At 40.4% G+C, this 15342-nt stretch overlaps 1 protein-coding gene and 1 non-coding gene across 5 annotated transcripts in view; one reads left to right on the top strand and one right to left on the bottom strand.

Moving 5' to 3' along the window:
• The first annotated feature begins 3309 nt into the window (after positions 1 to 3309).
• On the top strand, positions 3310 to 3442 carry LOC129468712 (small nucleolar RNA SNORA9). The gene has a single exon (XR_008652790.1). It is a non-coding gene; the product is annotated as a small nucleolar RNA SNORA9 (small nucleolar RNA).
• Positions 3443 to 4201: 759 nt separating this feature from the next.
• The window catches only part of ASXL2 (ASXL transcriptional regulator 2), a 555729-nt gene continuing 544588 nt past the window's right edge, over positions 4202 to 15342 (bottom strand). For all 4 annotated transcript variants that reach the window (XM_063623896.1, XM_055252963.2, XM_055252962.2 and 1 more), the window contains one exon: positions 4202 to 15210. In XM_063623896.1, coding sequence (XP_063479966.1) covers positions 12757 to 15210 — 2454 coding nt within the window. In that variant the 3' untranslated portion in view covers positions 4202 to 12756. The remainder of the gene's footprint in view (positions 15211 to 15342) is intronic.

The following is a 15342-nucleotide window of genomic DNA, read 5'->3' as shown; positions in this document are numbered from 1 at the left end:
AAAATTAGCCAGGCATGGTGGCGCGTGCCTGTAATCCATTATTCGGGAGGCTGAGGCAGGAGAATTGCTTGAACCGGGACCTGGGAGGTGGAGGTTGCAGTGAGCTGAGATCGCGCCACTGCACTCCAGCCTGGGTTACAGAGGGAGACTCCGTCTCAAAACAACAACAACGATATACAAATATATCAGTGGACCAGAAGAGTCCAAAAATAGACACACACGTATATACAAAACTGATTTTCAACAGAGATGTGGAAGTCATTCAGTGGAAAAATGATAGTCTTTTAAAATGTGATAGAACAATTGGATATTAACATGCAAAGAACTTTGATCTATCTCTCTTACCATATACAAAAACTCATGAACACTTCGTGAAAGAAGATATATGGATAGCAAATAAGCACGTGAAAAGATGTTCAGCAACGTGAGTCACCAAGGAGATACCACCACACTCCCGTTAAAGTGGCTGAAACACTGACCCCCATGTTGACGAGGAAATGGAAGGACTGGATCTCCCACACCGTTTGTGGGAATGTAAAATAGTACAACTTTGGAAAATAGTTTAGCCATTTCCTAAAAAGTTAAGCATATACCTACTATATTATCCAGCCATTCTACTCTTAGGTATTTCACCGAGATATGAAAGCATATGTCCATACGAAACCTTGTGCAAAGCAGCTTTATTTGTAATGACGAAAGACTAGAAATAACTCGTGTCCATCAACAGATGAACTGTGGTATATCCATACACTATTACTCAGCAACACAAAGGAATGAACCATTCATACACGTGACAACACAGATGAATGTCACAGTAATTGATCTGAGTGAAAGAAGCCAGCCCCTCCAACCAATAAAAGAGCACATACTGTAGGATTCTATTTATATAAAATTTTAGAAAATGCAAACTTATAGTGACAGAGAGATCAGTGGCTGCCTGGGATGGTGTGAGGGAGGGTCAGGAGAAACAGGACACTTTGGCGGGTGGTGGATATGTTATCATGATTGTGGTGGTGAAACATGGCAATATTTATCATATTGTACACTTTATGTACAGTTTGTTCAAAATCAATTATACTTTTTTGAAATGGAGTTTTGCTCTCGTCACCCAAGCTAGAGTGCAATGGCGTGATCTCAGCGCACTGCAACCTCCACCTCCCAGGTTCAAGTGATTCTCCTGCCTCAGCCTCCCAAGTAGCTGGGATCACAGCACCCACCACCACACCCGGCTAATTTTTTTGTACTTTTAGTAGAGATGGGTTTCACCATATTGGCCAGGCTGGTCTCAAACTCCTGACCTCAAGTAATCCACCCGCCTCAGCCTCCCAAGGTGCTGAGATTATAGGTGTGAGCCAACGTGCCCGGGCCAATATCAATTGCACTTTTAGCTGTTAAAAATTAAACCACAGAACACTTAGGAAAACAAAGGGGGTTAGATGTCTTTATAACTTTTGTGTGGGCTAGTGGGCTTTTTTATTGGAGACAAGGTCTTGCTGTGTCACCCAGGCTGGAGTACAGTGGCTCAGTGACAGCTCACTGTATCCTTGAATTCCTAGGCTGAAAAGATCTTCCTGCCTTAGCCTCCCAGATAGCTGGGACTACAGGTGTGCACCACCATGCCTGGATGATTTTTCATTTTTGTAGAGATGAGGTCTATGTTGCCTAGGCTAGTCTTGAACTCCTGGTCTCACACAATCCCCCCACCTTGTGGGTCAGATCCCACATTCTGGGTTCCTGGTTGTACTGGATGTTCTAGTTGGTTCCATTTTCAGCTGCAGCTTCTTAGGTCCAATGACACTTTTCCAAGTCACTGCAAAATGGTCTCTAAGAGCCTTGCTTCCTTTGAAGACACATGGCTGGTTTTTACATCACTGCGTTTCTCTAGACTTTTTCTTAACTCTGCTGGTTCTTTATTTCCTTAAACAAACTGCTTTTAATTTAGCCTTTTCAGATTGTTCAGAGAAAATGTTTTCTCTATCCGCTTGGTTTTCTTTAAAAAAAAAAAAAAAGTGGTAAAATACACCTAAAACTTATTAACAATTTTTAAAGCATACAGGTCTGCGGCATTAAGTACATTCACAATGTTGTGCATCCATCACCACTGTCCGTCTCCAGAACTTTTTCATCTTTCTCAATGGAAATTCTGCACTCATTAAACATTAACTCCCCAATCCTTCCTGCCTCCCCAGCCCCTGATAATCGCATTCTGGTGTCTCCAAGAATTTGGCTAGATACCTGATATAAATGGAATCATACAATGTTTGTCCTTTTGTCTATTTCACTTAGCATGCCTTCAAGGCTTATCCATGTTGTAGCATGACAGCATTTTTTTATAAGGCTAATATTCCATTGTGTATATACACACACACATTTTGTTTATCCATTCATCTGTCAATGAACATTTGAGTTGCTTCTACCTTATGACTGTGAACAATGCTAAAAACATTGACATACAAATGTGTTCAGGTCCCTGCTTCCACTTCTTTGAGGTGTATACCTAGAAACGGAATTGCTGGATCGCATAATTTTTTGAGTATGGTTTAACCACCATACTGTTATCCAAAATGGCTGTATTTAACATTTTCACCAGCAATGCACAAGGCCCTTTGTGCAATTCCAGTCTTTTGCCCATTTTTTGTTGAATTCTTTATATATTTTCAATATTATCAGATAAATGACTTGCAAATATATATATCCTCCCATTCTGTGGGTTGCTTTTTCACTGTTGATGTCCTTTGAAGCACAATTTAAAAACCGTTTATCTATTTTTCTTTTGCTGTCCATGCTTTTGGCATAACATTCAAGAAATCATTGTCAAATCCAATTGTGAAACTGTTTTCTTCTAAGACTTTTATAATTTTCCCCGAGTTAATTTTTGTATATTGTGTAAGGGTCCAACTTCATTCTTTTGCATGTGGATATCACATTTTCCCAACACCACTTGTTGAAGACTGCCCCTTTCCCATTGACTGAGCTTGGTGCTCATGTTGAAAATCACGTGGCCATGTATGTGAGCAGTTATTTCTGGGTTATTGTATTCCATTGGTTTATGTCTGTCTTTATGCCAGGACCACACCTTTGTGATGACTGCAGCTTTGTAGTATGGGTTTCCTTTTCATTTCTGAAAGATACACACTGTCTGGTTCATGTTGAATTCTTAAACCCCCTTTGTTTTCTGACAAGATTAGCAGTCTCTCTAATATCAACTTTAGTTAGGATCCAGGGACAGCTATGCACAGAGGACTAGATAAGCAGGTAAGCCATTCCACATGGTGTCTGCTTTCTTTGGAAAAGAAAAGGCACAGTCGCTTGCAAGCCTCCAGCGTGCTTGGGTCTGCAGTGACCCCGTGCATTCCTACAGTGCTTGCCAGAACAGTTTTGAAATGGTTTGAGGCCTTGCCCTGCTCCATGTAGAGCAAGGTTATAGAAATTTCAGACAATGAGAGAAAACAAACAACAACAACAAAACATTATTTGAGGCTGGGCACGGTGGCTCACGCCTGTAATTCCAGCACTTTGGGAGGCCTAGGCAGGTGAATCGTTTGAGCCCAGGAATTCACTAGCTTGGGCAACAGGACAAAACCCCGTCTCTACAAAAAAATATATACAGATTAGCCAGGCGTGTGTGCCTGTAGTCCCAGCTACTTGAGAGGCTGAGGCAGGAGAATCGTTTGAGTGCAGGAGGCAGAGGTGGCAATGGATGTGCCACTTCACTCCAGCCTGGGCAACAGTGTGAGACTCTGTCTCAAAACAAAAACCCATTGTTTTAAGTAGCAAAAATAGGCAAATGGATGAATAACCCATTCATGGTGAAATAGTGATACTGTATTCGCAGCAATTAAAAGTACTTTCAAATATTATCAGTTCTTGCAGAAACACACAATAGAATGTCTAAATGAAAAAAAGCAATACATAACACCACATATGAAAATTACAATTACTTTCTCCAAATTCAGCATATATTCCTAATACATGCTTCCACGCATAGGAAAATGCCTATAAACCCCCAAGTGTTGATGATTACTCCTGAGATTATTGGCCATTTTCATTTTATTCTTTGTATTTTTCATTGTTTCCCAGATTTTCCACTGGGGACTATGTCCCACCTGTATGATCAGAGAGAAAGATACAAGTTTTACTTAGAGTTCACATTAAATGTTTCTTACAGAAAAAAAAAAAAAAAAAGAAAAGGCACAGTCGCTAGAGTAAAACTGTATGCCTTTATTCAACATAGAATGAGTCAGTAAAATACGGTTTGTCTATGTGCAGAAACATACATTCAACTTCGAAGAAGGTAGTTTTTATACGACCAATGAAAGAACAGCCTAAAAGTGAGAGGAAAAAAGACGATAGTGAGGAGCTAAAAGGCAGTTTATTTGTCAAAGTGCTAAGGCCTATGCGCACAAAGATTTTAAGTGAATAAGAATTACATAGGGTCATTTCTTCCATTCCGACTTCTCTTAGTGCTGGTGAAGGGTGCGATGCAGTCATAGAATTAAGACAGGTTTTTTAAAAAAAATAGGTCAAAGCACTTAGACAGCTAAGTTTTTTTTTTTTTTTTTTCAAATTTCTAGTTTCATCTGTTATGTTCTCTAGATCTTTCATGGATTCTAGAAATTTTGTGAATTCTCTGAGAACAAACTTGCTCTTTAATCAGTACTTTATTATTAGAGAATAAATTAAGATGTTTGTCCCAACCTAGAATCTGTCTCCTTATCTAACAAGAGGGTAACCAAATCCAAGACTCTGGAAGCATCTGATTAAGTTAAAATGTGTGCAAAGTGATTATATGTAGGTTAAACTGGGTTCACTACTAAAGAAGTCTCCAAACTACTGAAACTTGCCTGAAAATCTAAAATGAAAAGAACTACTGACTTAGGGTCAAAGCCCAACTCTATTATAATTTCCAAGCTCTAGGTATCTGAAGATATTAGATTCTGTTTTTTAAAAGAATGTAAAATTTTATGTACGATACTTTCCACAGGAAAGACATAAGCTTTGTGTAAAATAGTTCTAAAGTATCTTCAGATATTTTGGTAACATTTAATACACTGCTTTCTATTGGGCTAATTTGAATCTTAAATATTTAAATATTTTGAGAATCCCTGATTAAACTTAACAAAAGTATTGACTCAAGTTCGTCTAATATAGTGTTTAGGAAGCCAGGTTCCATTTCACTTAACAGATGGAGGTGCACAGCCCTAAATCCTGATTAGTGGCAAAAGCCACCATAGTTCAATAGAAAACGATTCCTTATCCCACAGAATGTCCCAGATCAAACTCCAGGTTACATTCATGGCAATTCAACATTACATTAAGTGAATCTAAAATCTTAAAAAGAAATCTTTCAAAAATGGAATAAGCTACTTAATTCAAAGTTTACTTAAATCCATTTAAAACCAAATTCCAGGTTATCTTTCTTCTCCCTAAGGCATCCTCTAGGTTTTACAATTAAGAAGAAAATCAGGATTTTTAAAAATTCCCTTTAGGTTCTTTCGGGTTTGAAGAAGCACGAAAAGTGAGGTTGAAGTCACTCTTCAGGAAAACCCACTATTTAGCCACAGCCCATCTCCAAGTTGATCATTTCTGGCTCTTTTCCTGGTTTCGCTTTTCCTTCCTGTTACAAGATCTCCTTCCAGGGAATCCCCTTTTAGGTTAAGGCAGAAAGTTACATGGAAGTACAGAGTCTATACAGTCTCTATGAAAAACAAAAACAAAAACAACCCAATCTATTGTTAAAGGTTCCCAAGTATTAGGAAAACTGAGGACACTCATCCTCCTGGTTCCTGGACAGAGTTGAGACTACATTACATAGTGGAATACACCAAATTCTTCTTTGAAAAGCGCTAGAGTCCTGCTGAAGCCCTTTTTAATTCAAGTTGTGACTTAAGAAAAAAAAGGAGCAGCCACTTCTATGTTAGAATAGAAAAGGACACGAAAGTAATTTTATCCATTATGGAGAAAAACTGGGATGCAACAATTCCAAATGAAGAGATACAGTTACTTATCATCTATAAGATGAAAATCATGTTTTAAGAAAAATTCCCTTTAGCTTCTTTAGGTTTGAACAGTGACAGGAAAGCTGCATTATTTACCCAACTGTATTTGAAAGGGATAGTTTAACAAAACACACTGACCTAAATTAACTACTGACAGAGATTGCTGCTGGTCTGCTTCTAATTTAAATGTTAGAGATTTCTTGAAATTTCTACAGACAACTTTAGCTATTCCAACAACAGTTCTCAAAAAAGGTGCATTTTATTAATATGGCTCATTTCCACACTTTTTTCATCTAGGGACCTTCTTTCTTCATGTATTTGCCACTACTGTGTCCAGTGTCTCAAACACTTCCGTTTCATAACTCATTTAAATTTTCAACACATCTTGGGAAAAAGGTAGTATTACTCCTTGAGCCTAGAACTAGAAACATGCTGTATAGTCACTACTTTAGGAAAACCTTTCTGCAACTTACATGACTATTTTTGTTTACCTTTGCATAACCAGCACTTTAGTGCTTAGTGCACAGTAGGTGCTCTATAAATACTTGAATTAGTAAATAACATGATTTGTACATAAAAAGTTAAGACTTCTAAAGACCAGCTGAGGTCAAGTAGTCTAAGAAGCAATGAACACGGGTTTCTGACTCTGTGCAGTAAATAAAGGGTAGCTGGGGATCCAGGTTGAAGCTGTCTTGTCTTCTGGTATGTTGCTCTTTCTCCCTCAGCTGCAGACCAACTCTACTTGCAGGCACCCATGTCATCATCTGAATATAAATTTATCTTCCCACGAGATAGGAGACCCAGCTAAATAATGATAAATATGTACCAGAAATGGGGAGTCAATCTTTGTAAACGGTCATTATGGATTAGTTTGTACACATTTAAATATTTTACCTTCATTCTTATTATATATGGAAATTATGAAGATGCTGATGTCCCCTGAGACTTAAGAAGTTTCCTTTAGAAATAGCACATTTTCGGCCGGGCGCGGTGGCTCACGCTTGTAATCCCAGCACTTTGGGAGGCCGAGGCGGGCAGATCACGAGGTCAGGAGATCAAGACCACGGTGAAACCCCGTCTCTACTAAAAATACAAAAAATTAGCCGGGCGTGGTGGCGGGCGCCTGTAGTCCCAGCTGCCCGGAGAGGCTGAGGCAGGAGAATGGCGTGAACCCGGGAGGCGGAGCTTGCAGTGAGCCAAGATTGCGCCACTGCACTCCAGCCTGGGCGATACAGCGAGACTCCGTCTCAAAAAAGAAATAGCACATTTTCAGCTAAGATCTAGACTGCTGTTCTCTTGGAAGGCTGAATTATCTCCAACATCTTGGGATAACCCAGACATTTGACATTCCAGTATTTGAAAAATAAAAACTGTCTTTTAAAAAGCCAATGTAAAGAAAAAAAAAAAAAAAGCCAGTGTATCCTTATGTTAACTTCCAAAATATATTTTTTCTTTTCAGTGAAAATAACCACAGCTGGGCAATTATGGGAACTAGTGAACTACAATAAAAAGTCAGTTTTATGGGTCATCAAGATACATTCTCAAAAATCTGACCTTAACAATTTTTCTTTTAGGTCATCAATGATTCGATATATTATTCAGTTGTTAAAAAATGGGCTATATACTTTTCTTTATAAAGACGATGTAGGCACCAGTTTGCTATCATATCCTAAAATCAAGTATTTACTTTGCAGCCACAAAAAGAGTTCTCGTGGATTAGACAGCAATCTCGGTATGGGCATATAGACAACCTTTCCTACCAACTGGCTCAGACCTCATTTCCATAGCTACCCTTCCTGACCCAGGGGAGTTCAAAATTCAAGTGTCAAATGCTGAAATAGAACCTAATCAAGGCACAGGTGTTCCTCTTCACACTATTCTCCTTGCTCTTTGACCTCTCCAGATTAGACAAGCAGGAAGGACATGACTGGCTATGAAACTCACTTCTGAGAGAACTGGGAAACAGAAAAAAAATTTTTTTCTATCATCTTCAAGAAACTATTTCTTCACACTCCCCTAAGGCCTGGAAAAGTGGTGGCAGTAAATGTCAACCACTGTGGAGAAAGGAAAACTATTTTTCCCCCGAGATATTTCCTTACCATTCTTTGATTTAGGAGCAAACAATGGGCACATTAATTAAGCTGCACCGCATTTCTTCATTTTTCCAGTAATGCTAGGGGGTTAGGAGACAAAATAGATTAAGGGAGAAAACATGGAGACAGACAGATAAGGAAAATTTAATCAGTTTTACTTAAATTCCAAAAGAAATACACTACCCTGATTTATCACCAAGTTCCTCATTTTACTCTCTTCCATACAATCTGTGGTAACCATCCCATAGTAGTATAAGGCAGTAACTGAGGACCCTTACCCATGCCACTCTCAGATGTACGTCAAACCTCAAGATTCACCAAAAAACTCCAAGGTTTTTATTTTCACTTTTAATGATCTTTTACTTAATAATAAAATGAAAAATAAGAATATAGGAATACATACAATCTATATACATATATTTATTGCAAATACTTAAAATTCTTATGTAAAATGATTTTCTATATTTGTGAAAAAATATGACTTTTTAAATGGTGTTGACACCAACTTCTCTGTACATACCCTCAATTCCAATGTTAACAATTCCTTTAAAAAGGCAAAAGACACAAAAGTTTAGCATTTACCAAACCAGTCTGTACAAACCTTATAGCCAGAAGGGAAAAAAATAGCTTGTGGTAAATAAGTCAATTTTCTTTTAAAATAAAAAATAAACCCCAAAACTATTCCCCTTATTGCATTTTTCTGAAATAATCTGAGTGTCTTTAGAGTAACTTCCTTTGAAATAATTTGTGCCTTAACAGTGAGGTCCTACATCAAACATACCATATATGAGAAATTCAAAGTCTTCCACTGTCACTTTTTACAGATATTAAAATATATATTACTTAAAATATATTACTGGAAAGCTATTTTTAAAATTGATCTTCAATAGTTGTATCAAATGTAAAGCATTAAAAAAAATAAAGTAACCAAGAATCTACGAAGCTATTGCTTCAACTTTAGGAAATGTTTTACCTACTGTTCTCTTTCAATAGGTTTGTAGGTATTGAAACATGGTAGGAAAGGCCCCTGCCTATCACCATGTTTCTCAAAGTCTCTTTGGACTATTCTATAAATTGAGCTGAAAACTACCCTTGGCCAAGTTACTTACTTAGCACACTGTTGTAATGAGATGGGGAGACTTTTCCCTCCTTGCTATGATGTGAAACCTCTAGGTCAAAGAGAAAACACTCTGGCACTGCTGATAGTGAATTCTAGAAATAAATAGCAGTGTAATGACCAGAGAAGTCTCCCCACTCCTCACCCCCATTATAGCAAATCACTTCACCAGAGAGTTATTTATGGCTCTCTAAGGTGGAGAAAGGCAATAATAAGCAACAGAATGTTAACTGTCAGGTCATTAATATGTATGACTTTGCACCTTCACCTGGAAGGCAAAGAGGTCTTCCTTTGGCTATTTAAATCTGAGATAAGCTCTAAAACATGTACATCTGTGTGCCTTCACAGCCCAATAAGTATGCTCTCTCCACCCCAAGTTTCCCATTTGCCAGCTCTTATTCTTAGAAATGTTACATGAAATACCACAGATAGCTTCAGTATCTTGAGCATAGCGGTTATGGAACAGAAGTAGGACAAACAACTCCAGGCTATTTGGCTTTACTTTCTGTTTAATAAGATGGAGAATTCTAATTCTCCAAAATTATTTAAGATTCAGGGAGACTTCTTTACCAGACAACTTAGAATCTTCATAAACAAGACTGAGGCTATATTATTGATGCTATCTCCTGGGGTGACCTGCAGTGCAGGACATCTGAAGGCTGGATAGGGGTGCACGGGAGGCATATGCATCAGGCATAATGCCTGACTAGTCACTGGAAATAATGCCAGGTCATAACCTAAGAATAAGCTCAGTATTTATTAAAACTTTTCAGATTGGGCTGAAAGGTAAAACAACTCAAAAAACTAAGGTAAAGATTGCTTTAAAGGTGCTGCTGGAGTACCATACTAATAAAGGTTTTGTTTCTACTGCTTCATTTTCTAAAAGGCCAGATTTTAATGTGGTTTTTTTTTTAATTTTTCTGTTCAGCTTTTAAGATGAATGGCTTTCTACTTGAAACCTCTGTGTTGAAACAAACTGATAAATAGACTGTTATTCAAGTTACTACCCAACTAAGAGAATTTAACTGTTCTCTCGTCTGGTCAAGATTGAGGCAGTGTATCTAGTTGGCAATATCTGTTTTAGGAGTATTCCTAAATGCAAATATTTAGCTGAGTATTATTTAAGATAATCTGGTGAACAGCAATGTTTAGGACCTATCTATAAGAGCCTGGGTCAAGATGAAGAGGCACAATATGGTTTGCTCTCTAAACGGACTTAAAAGTCTCTGATACCTTTCCTCCTTTCCTATAGTCTGTTCATCCTAAAGTTAAGGGAAGCACAGAGGAAAACCTTTCTGACAGGAGAAGGGTAAAGCAGAAAAATCACTTTCATCAATCCAAATTGGTAACTGACATTTAGCATGGAGTCAATTCCAAAACTCTCAACCTCTTCCAGCACGCAGACCAGCCCTCAGCCCTGGCACTAAGGTGGAGTGAAGGGGTAGGGCAGGGAGAGTTCTATTCAGCAACAGGTCTCTTTAAACCCTTCTTGGATTGCCCGACGTATTGAATGTTTGGGAGCACCATTATTTCTGTTTTCTACTGGTTCTTGGCTTGAAAATATACTCCTTATCCCCAATCCTTGTAGCCTTCTTATCTCTTATCTGTGTGTGTGCTGGAAGAAAGGGGGAAAGATGGACAGACATACTGTTCTGGCTGAAGCTGGAACACAGATATTAATCCTATATTGGCCTTGGGCCACAAAAAAGCCAGAAGTGAAAAGTGAAAAACAGTGAAGCGAGTTTCTTATGGAGCGGAGCAGGGGCTGTGGGAAAGCATCAAAGAGTGTGTGATGTGGGGGTGGGGTGGGCAGTGGTGGGTAGTAGAATGGGGGCAAAACAGAGATTATTATTGCCCATTTTCTCCTAATCTGGAATGTGACTTAACAAGTTTAAACTGTTCTGCATTTTGTAAACATCACATCCTGAATATGACGGACAAATACAACTGTACTATGTTGCATTAACATTTGTACTTTACAAATTCCAAATTAGGAGACTTGAAATCAATATGCAAATGATGCAAATTGACACTCCCCCATTTAATACAAAATTCTGTTAAACTGCAGGTTTATTTTAATGTTCCTTAACCATGACCTAAATATTATGTACTCACAAATTCTTCAGTCACTACAGAAGGATTTAAAAACAAAAAAGGAAACAAGAAAGAAAAAGAAACAAAAACAAGCAACCAAAAAACCTTTAGGGCTCATTTTCCTTCCTTTCCCGACATTCCCTTAGCCATTCACTGAGGCCCCTTTCCATTAGAAATTTCTAGTGCTCAGACAGCAGTAATCCAAACAAGGGCTATATTTTCTAAAACAGGAAAAGTGTCTCGTATTGTGTATGTGTGTGCACATACTCGTATGTGTAAAGTAAGATATAAGATGATGTCATCCTGTTCAGATGCCTGGGAGGTCAAAAGAGGTTGAAAAGAAGGAACAAATGTGGCATTGGTGAGCTTTTCTACCTGCAACAACAGCTGACTATCTAGCACTAGGTTAACAGGTTGGGAGAGAAGAGGAAAAGAGAGGCGACCTTGTTCTAGTGTCAAAATTGTTTTCCAAAGTTCTTTACGTTCAATTTAACAGTTTCTGTGGTTTCACTCCCCTTGCTCAGCAAGATGTAGCTCAAATCACCCAATCACTAACACTTTCCTGTTCATTTTATATGAGTATTTCAAAATTGTTAGTTACCACGAATGACTGTGTGGGGATAAGGTATTTTTGCTGGAATTGTTGCACTGCACAGCCTGTAACAACACAGGGGGTCCCCAGAGAGGCACTCCCTTCACGGACTACATTCACTGTCTCAGGGCAGGGGGTGGGATTAGGGAACAGCAGGGATCCACAAATTCCAAGCAGATTGCTTGGCAACAGTACTAGTAACTAGTAACTAGTACAGTAGAAGCCAAGAACCAAGTCAGGGCTTTCAGAGTCTGAAACACTACCTATGAAATGCATTCCTTACCAAAAATTTCAATTTAATAAGATTCCACCTAAGGTAAAGGGACTGAGTAAAACCCTGAATCCAAGTCCTGCAAAGGCTGAATAATCTATGAATAACCTGCGGCCAGACTGTCCAGACAAAATCAGTGTGAATGGTCATTTCTTTAGACCATTCCTTCACTTTCCTTTTCCTAGCTTCCTAGGAAATGTCAGAAGGGAGACAGCTTCCTTTTACCATGCTGGCATTAAACTTTACTCAGTCACAAGTAGTAGAACACAAATCTGAATTCAAAGTAATACATTATTACTTAAACACTTGGAAAAATAATGTTAAACAAAATGTGACATATTTACATGATTTTGTAAGTGCAAACTTGTCACAAATTCACAAAGTCTTGCTTGACTTAGGCTTACTATACAAGGTGCTCTTCCTCTAAAATGTAAAAAATCTGTACTTTGTATTCCTGATTAAGTAACATTTGTCTCTGAAGACAACTGAAACCTACTTGTTTATTTCTGTGATTCCAAAAGGACACAAAAAACCCAACTGGTCAACCCTTCCCTTCCCCCTCCTTTACAGTGTATCTCTTTCTAGTCTCATTACCGAACGACAAGGCAGGAGACGCACAGTTTGGAGGGGCCAATGCAATCATCATGGCAGAAAGCGCCACAGCCTTTGCACATGATCATGGCTTTTAAGCGGCAGTAACATTTCGAAGGCGTGCCCTCTATGCTGTTCTCTTCAGGGAAGGCCTGAACAGGAATGGTCTGGCCATGGCTGCTGGGATTCATAGCTTGGCTAGCAGGGATGGTAGTGACAGTCACTGAAAATGACATGACATCACCTACATTGCTAGATACCTGGCTACCTGGTACAGCAGAGTTATGGTCCATGTCAGATGAGGTGGAGACATTGATCATGCCTCTGTAGCTTGGCCCTATCTGGGTGGGGCTTCCATACAACTTCGGGGTTTGCAGGGGTGGAAGGAGTAGGGGCTGGTGGGTGGGGCTGTCTGCAGGCAGAGGAAGAACAGTAGAATTGAAAAGCTCGGGGCTGCTACGGATTGTCTTACCTCTCACTGCATGAGCCATCTGCTTCTGTGCTGCCTGAATTAAATCTCTGGCTAGGGTCTTTTCATCAAATGTTTGGCCTCTAGTGAACAGGTAATTCTCCTTACTTAAAGTGGTTTGCTCACTCACTGGTATCTCAGCTTTCACATTCTTGCTAGCTAAGCAATCATTGGTAGACAGAGTTTCCCTGCTGTGGGGTCCTGAACTTGTGTCACCCTTGCCAGCACTCTGGGAAACCTGGGGCTCCTCTTTCACCATGACAGATTCCTGCTCATCACCAGTACTTTCCTCATCAGTGTCATCTTCTTTGCTGCTGCTACTCTCTCCTGTTGCATTTTTACAGTCTGTATATCCCATTTTCAAGGCTTCAGTGGGGCTGCTTAGACAAAAACGGTCTTCAGGGTTTAAAGAATGGGTTCTCCTAAAGCTCTCTGAGCCCCGGCCGTAGGTAGAAATATTCAGTAAGTAGTGCCCTGCCATTGCAGGTTTGGATGTCCTTCTGCCAGCAAAACCCAGCATGAACCTCTGGCTTGTGGAGATGTCTTCCAGCTGGAAACCTGAGTGAGCGAAGTTGAACTGCGAGGGCGGCACAACTGAGAGAAGATTCTGCCTCCGAACCCTCTGAATGAGAGTCTGAAGGATCTGATCTTGGGTTGCTTTACTTAGTCCTTCTTGGTATTGGTGTGTGTCAATGCTGGAGTCCCTCAGCTCCTTAGCTGAAAAGAGCTGAAGGGGCCTTGGAACCTGGGGGAGCTGCTTACTTTGCAAGGTTTTGCCCAGCTGCTGCTGGGTAGCTGGATGGGACTGTCTCTCATTAACTTCCTCTCTGGTACTATTTTCTGTTGTGTTGGTACCTATGAGCACTCCCATTCCCCTTTCCTCTTTTGTAGTCAGTGGAACCGTTTTCATTTCAACTTTGGTGAGAGGTTTAGGCAGAATTTGCTCCATGGGAACATCTTTGCCTTGAAGCAGCTGAGTCACTAAAGGATTATTAGCAGGGATACTAGAGGTTGGTCTTAAAGTGGGTCCATTCATGTTTAAAGAAGTTCCTGGGGTTTTAAGGCTAGAAGCTGAAGCTGCTGGCAAAACGCTCGAGGGTGGAGCTGATCCAGCAGGTGCTGTAGTTGCACTGACCTGGGGTACAGGAAGCTTTTCTAAAGTGGCTGTGGTCAATAAAGATGTTAAAGGGGAGGGAGTTACAGCCACTAGCACACTAGCATCTGTCTTTGATGAGGCTGAAAGGTTAGGTATATTCTTACTAGGACCTGCTTTGAGCTCAACTGTGCCATCAGCTGCAAAATGAACAGGTGAGGCACCTGAGATTAGAGCAGGACCTGTTGGAGAAGGTGCTTTCTCCTGTCTGCAACTACTGGGCCCTTGTGGATGGCTTAGAGAGGCCACTGTGACTGTTGCTCTGGTGGGGTTCAGTTTTTCATTATCCAATTTCTCTATGTGGGCTGGTGATGGGACACTTGTGCATGCTCCACTGATGGCAGGTGTTGGAGGCACTGGGGGGGTTTGCTGTAGTTGTGCTCCAGAGACACTATGAGGCTGTGCCTGTCCTGGGGTGGTCTTGGTCTCAGACTGGGGCTGAGTCTCTGGACCACAGGGTAAAAGCTCTCTCGTACCTCCCCTGCTTCCAGTTCCTGCCAGTTCCAGTGTGGGGCCCTTTCCAGTTGCACTGACTCTGTCTGAGCCTGGACTGCCTCCTCTAGCAGTCTGCCCTTCACCACCCTCTCCTGGACCTTGTCCACCCCCTGGACCAGGTCCTGGAATGGTCCCTCCAACTGAGGCGGCTGCAGCAGCTGCGGCGGCAGCGGCGGCTGCTGCCCTCTGTGCTTTGACCAGTTGGGCTTTTGCTTTGATGTCTGCAAGAGTTCTGGCTCCTGTTCTGTTAGGACTAGTGATGGAGACTGGAAAACGAGCCCTGGGAGAGACCTGCGATGGATGAAACGGCATGGGGGAGATTCTGGAGACCGGGATCTGAAAGAAGTAGAGGGGAAAAAAACAACAGAGCTTAGTTTTCATTTGTAAGAATAACAAAACTTCATTAGCCCTCACATTTTAAAAACAGATGAACACTACAGTACCTGTGACAAACATGGGTAGTCTATG

The sequence above is a fragment of the Symphalangus syndactylus genome, chromosome 18, assembly GCF_028878055.3.
Source record: "Symphalangus syndactylus isolate Jambi chromosome 18, NHGRI_mSymSyn1-v2.1_pri, whole genome shotgun sequence".
Classification (NCBI taxonomy): Eukaryota; Metazoa; Chordata; class Mammalia; order Primates; family Hylobatidae; genus Symphalangus; species Symphalangus syndactylus.
Note: the sequence above shows the minus strand (reverse complement) of the source record. Positions and strands in the feature narration are given on the sequence as shown.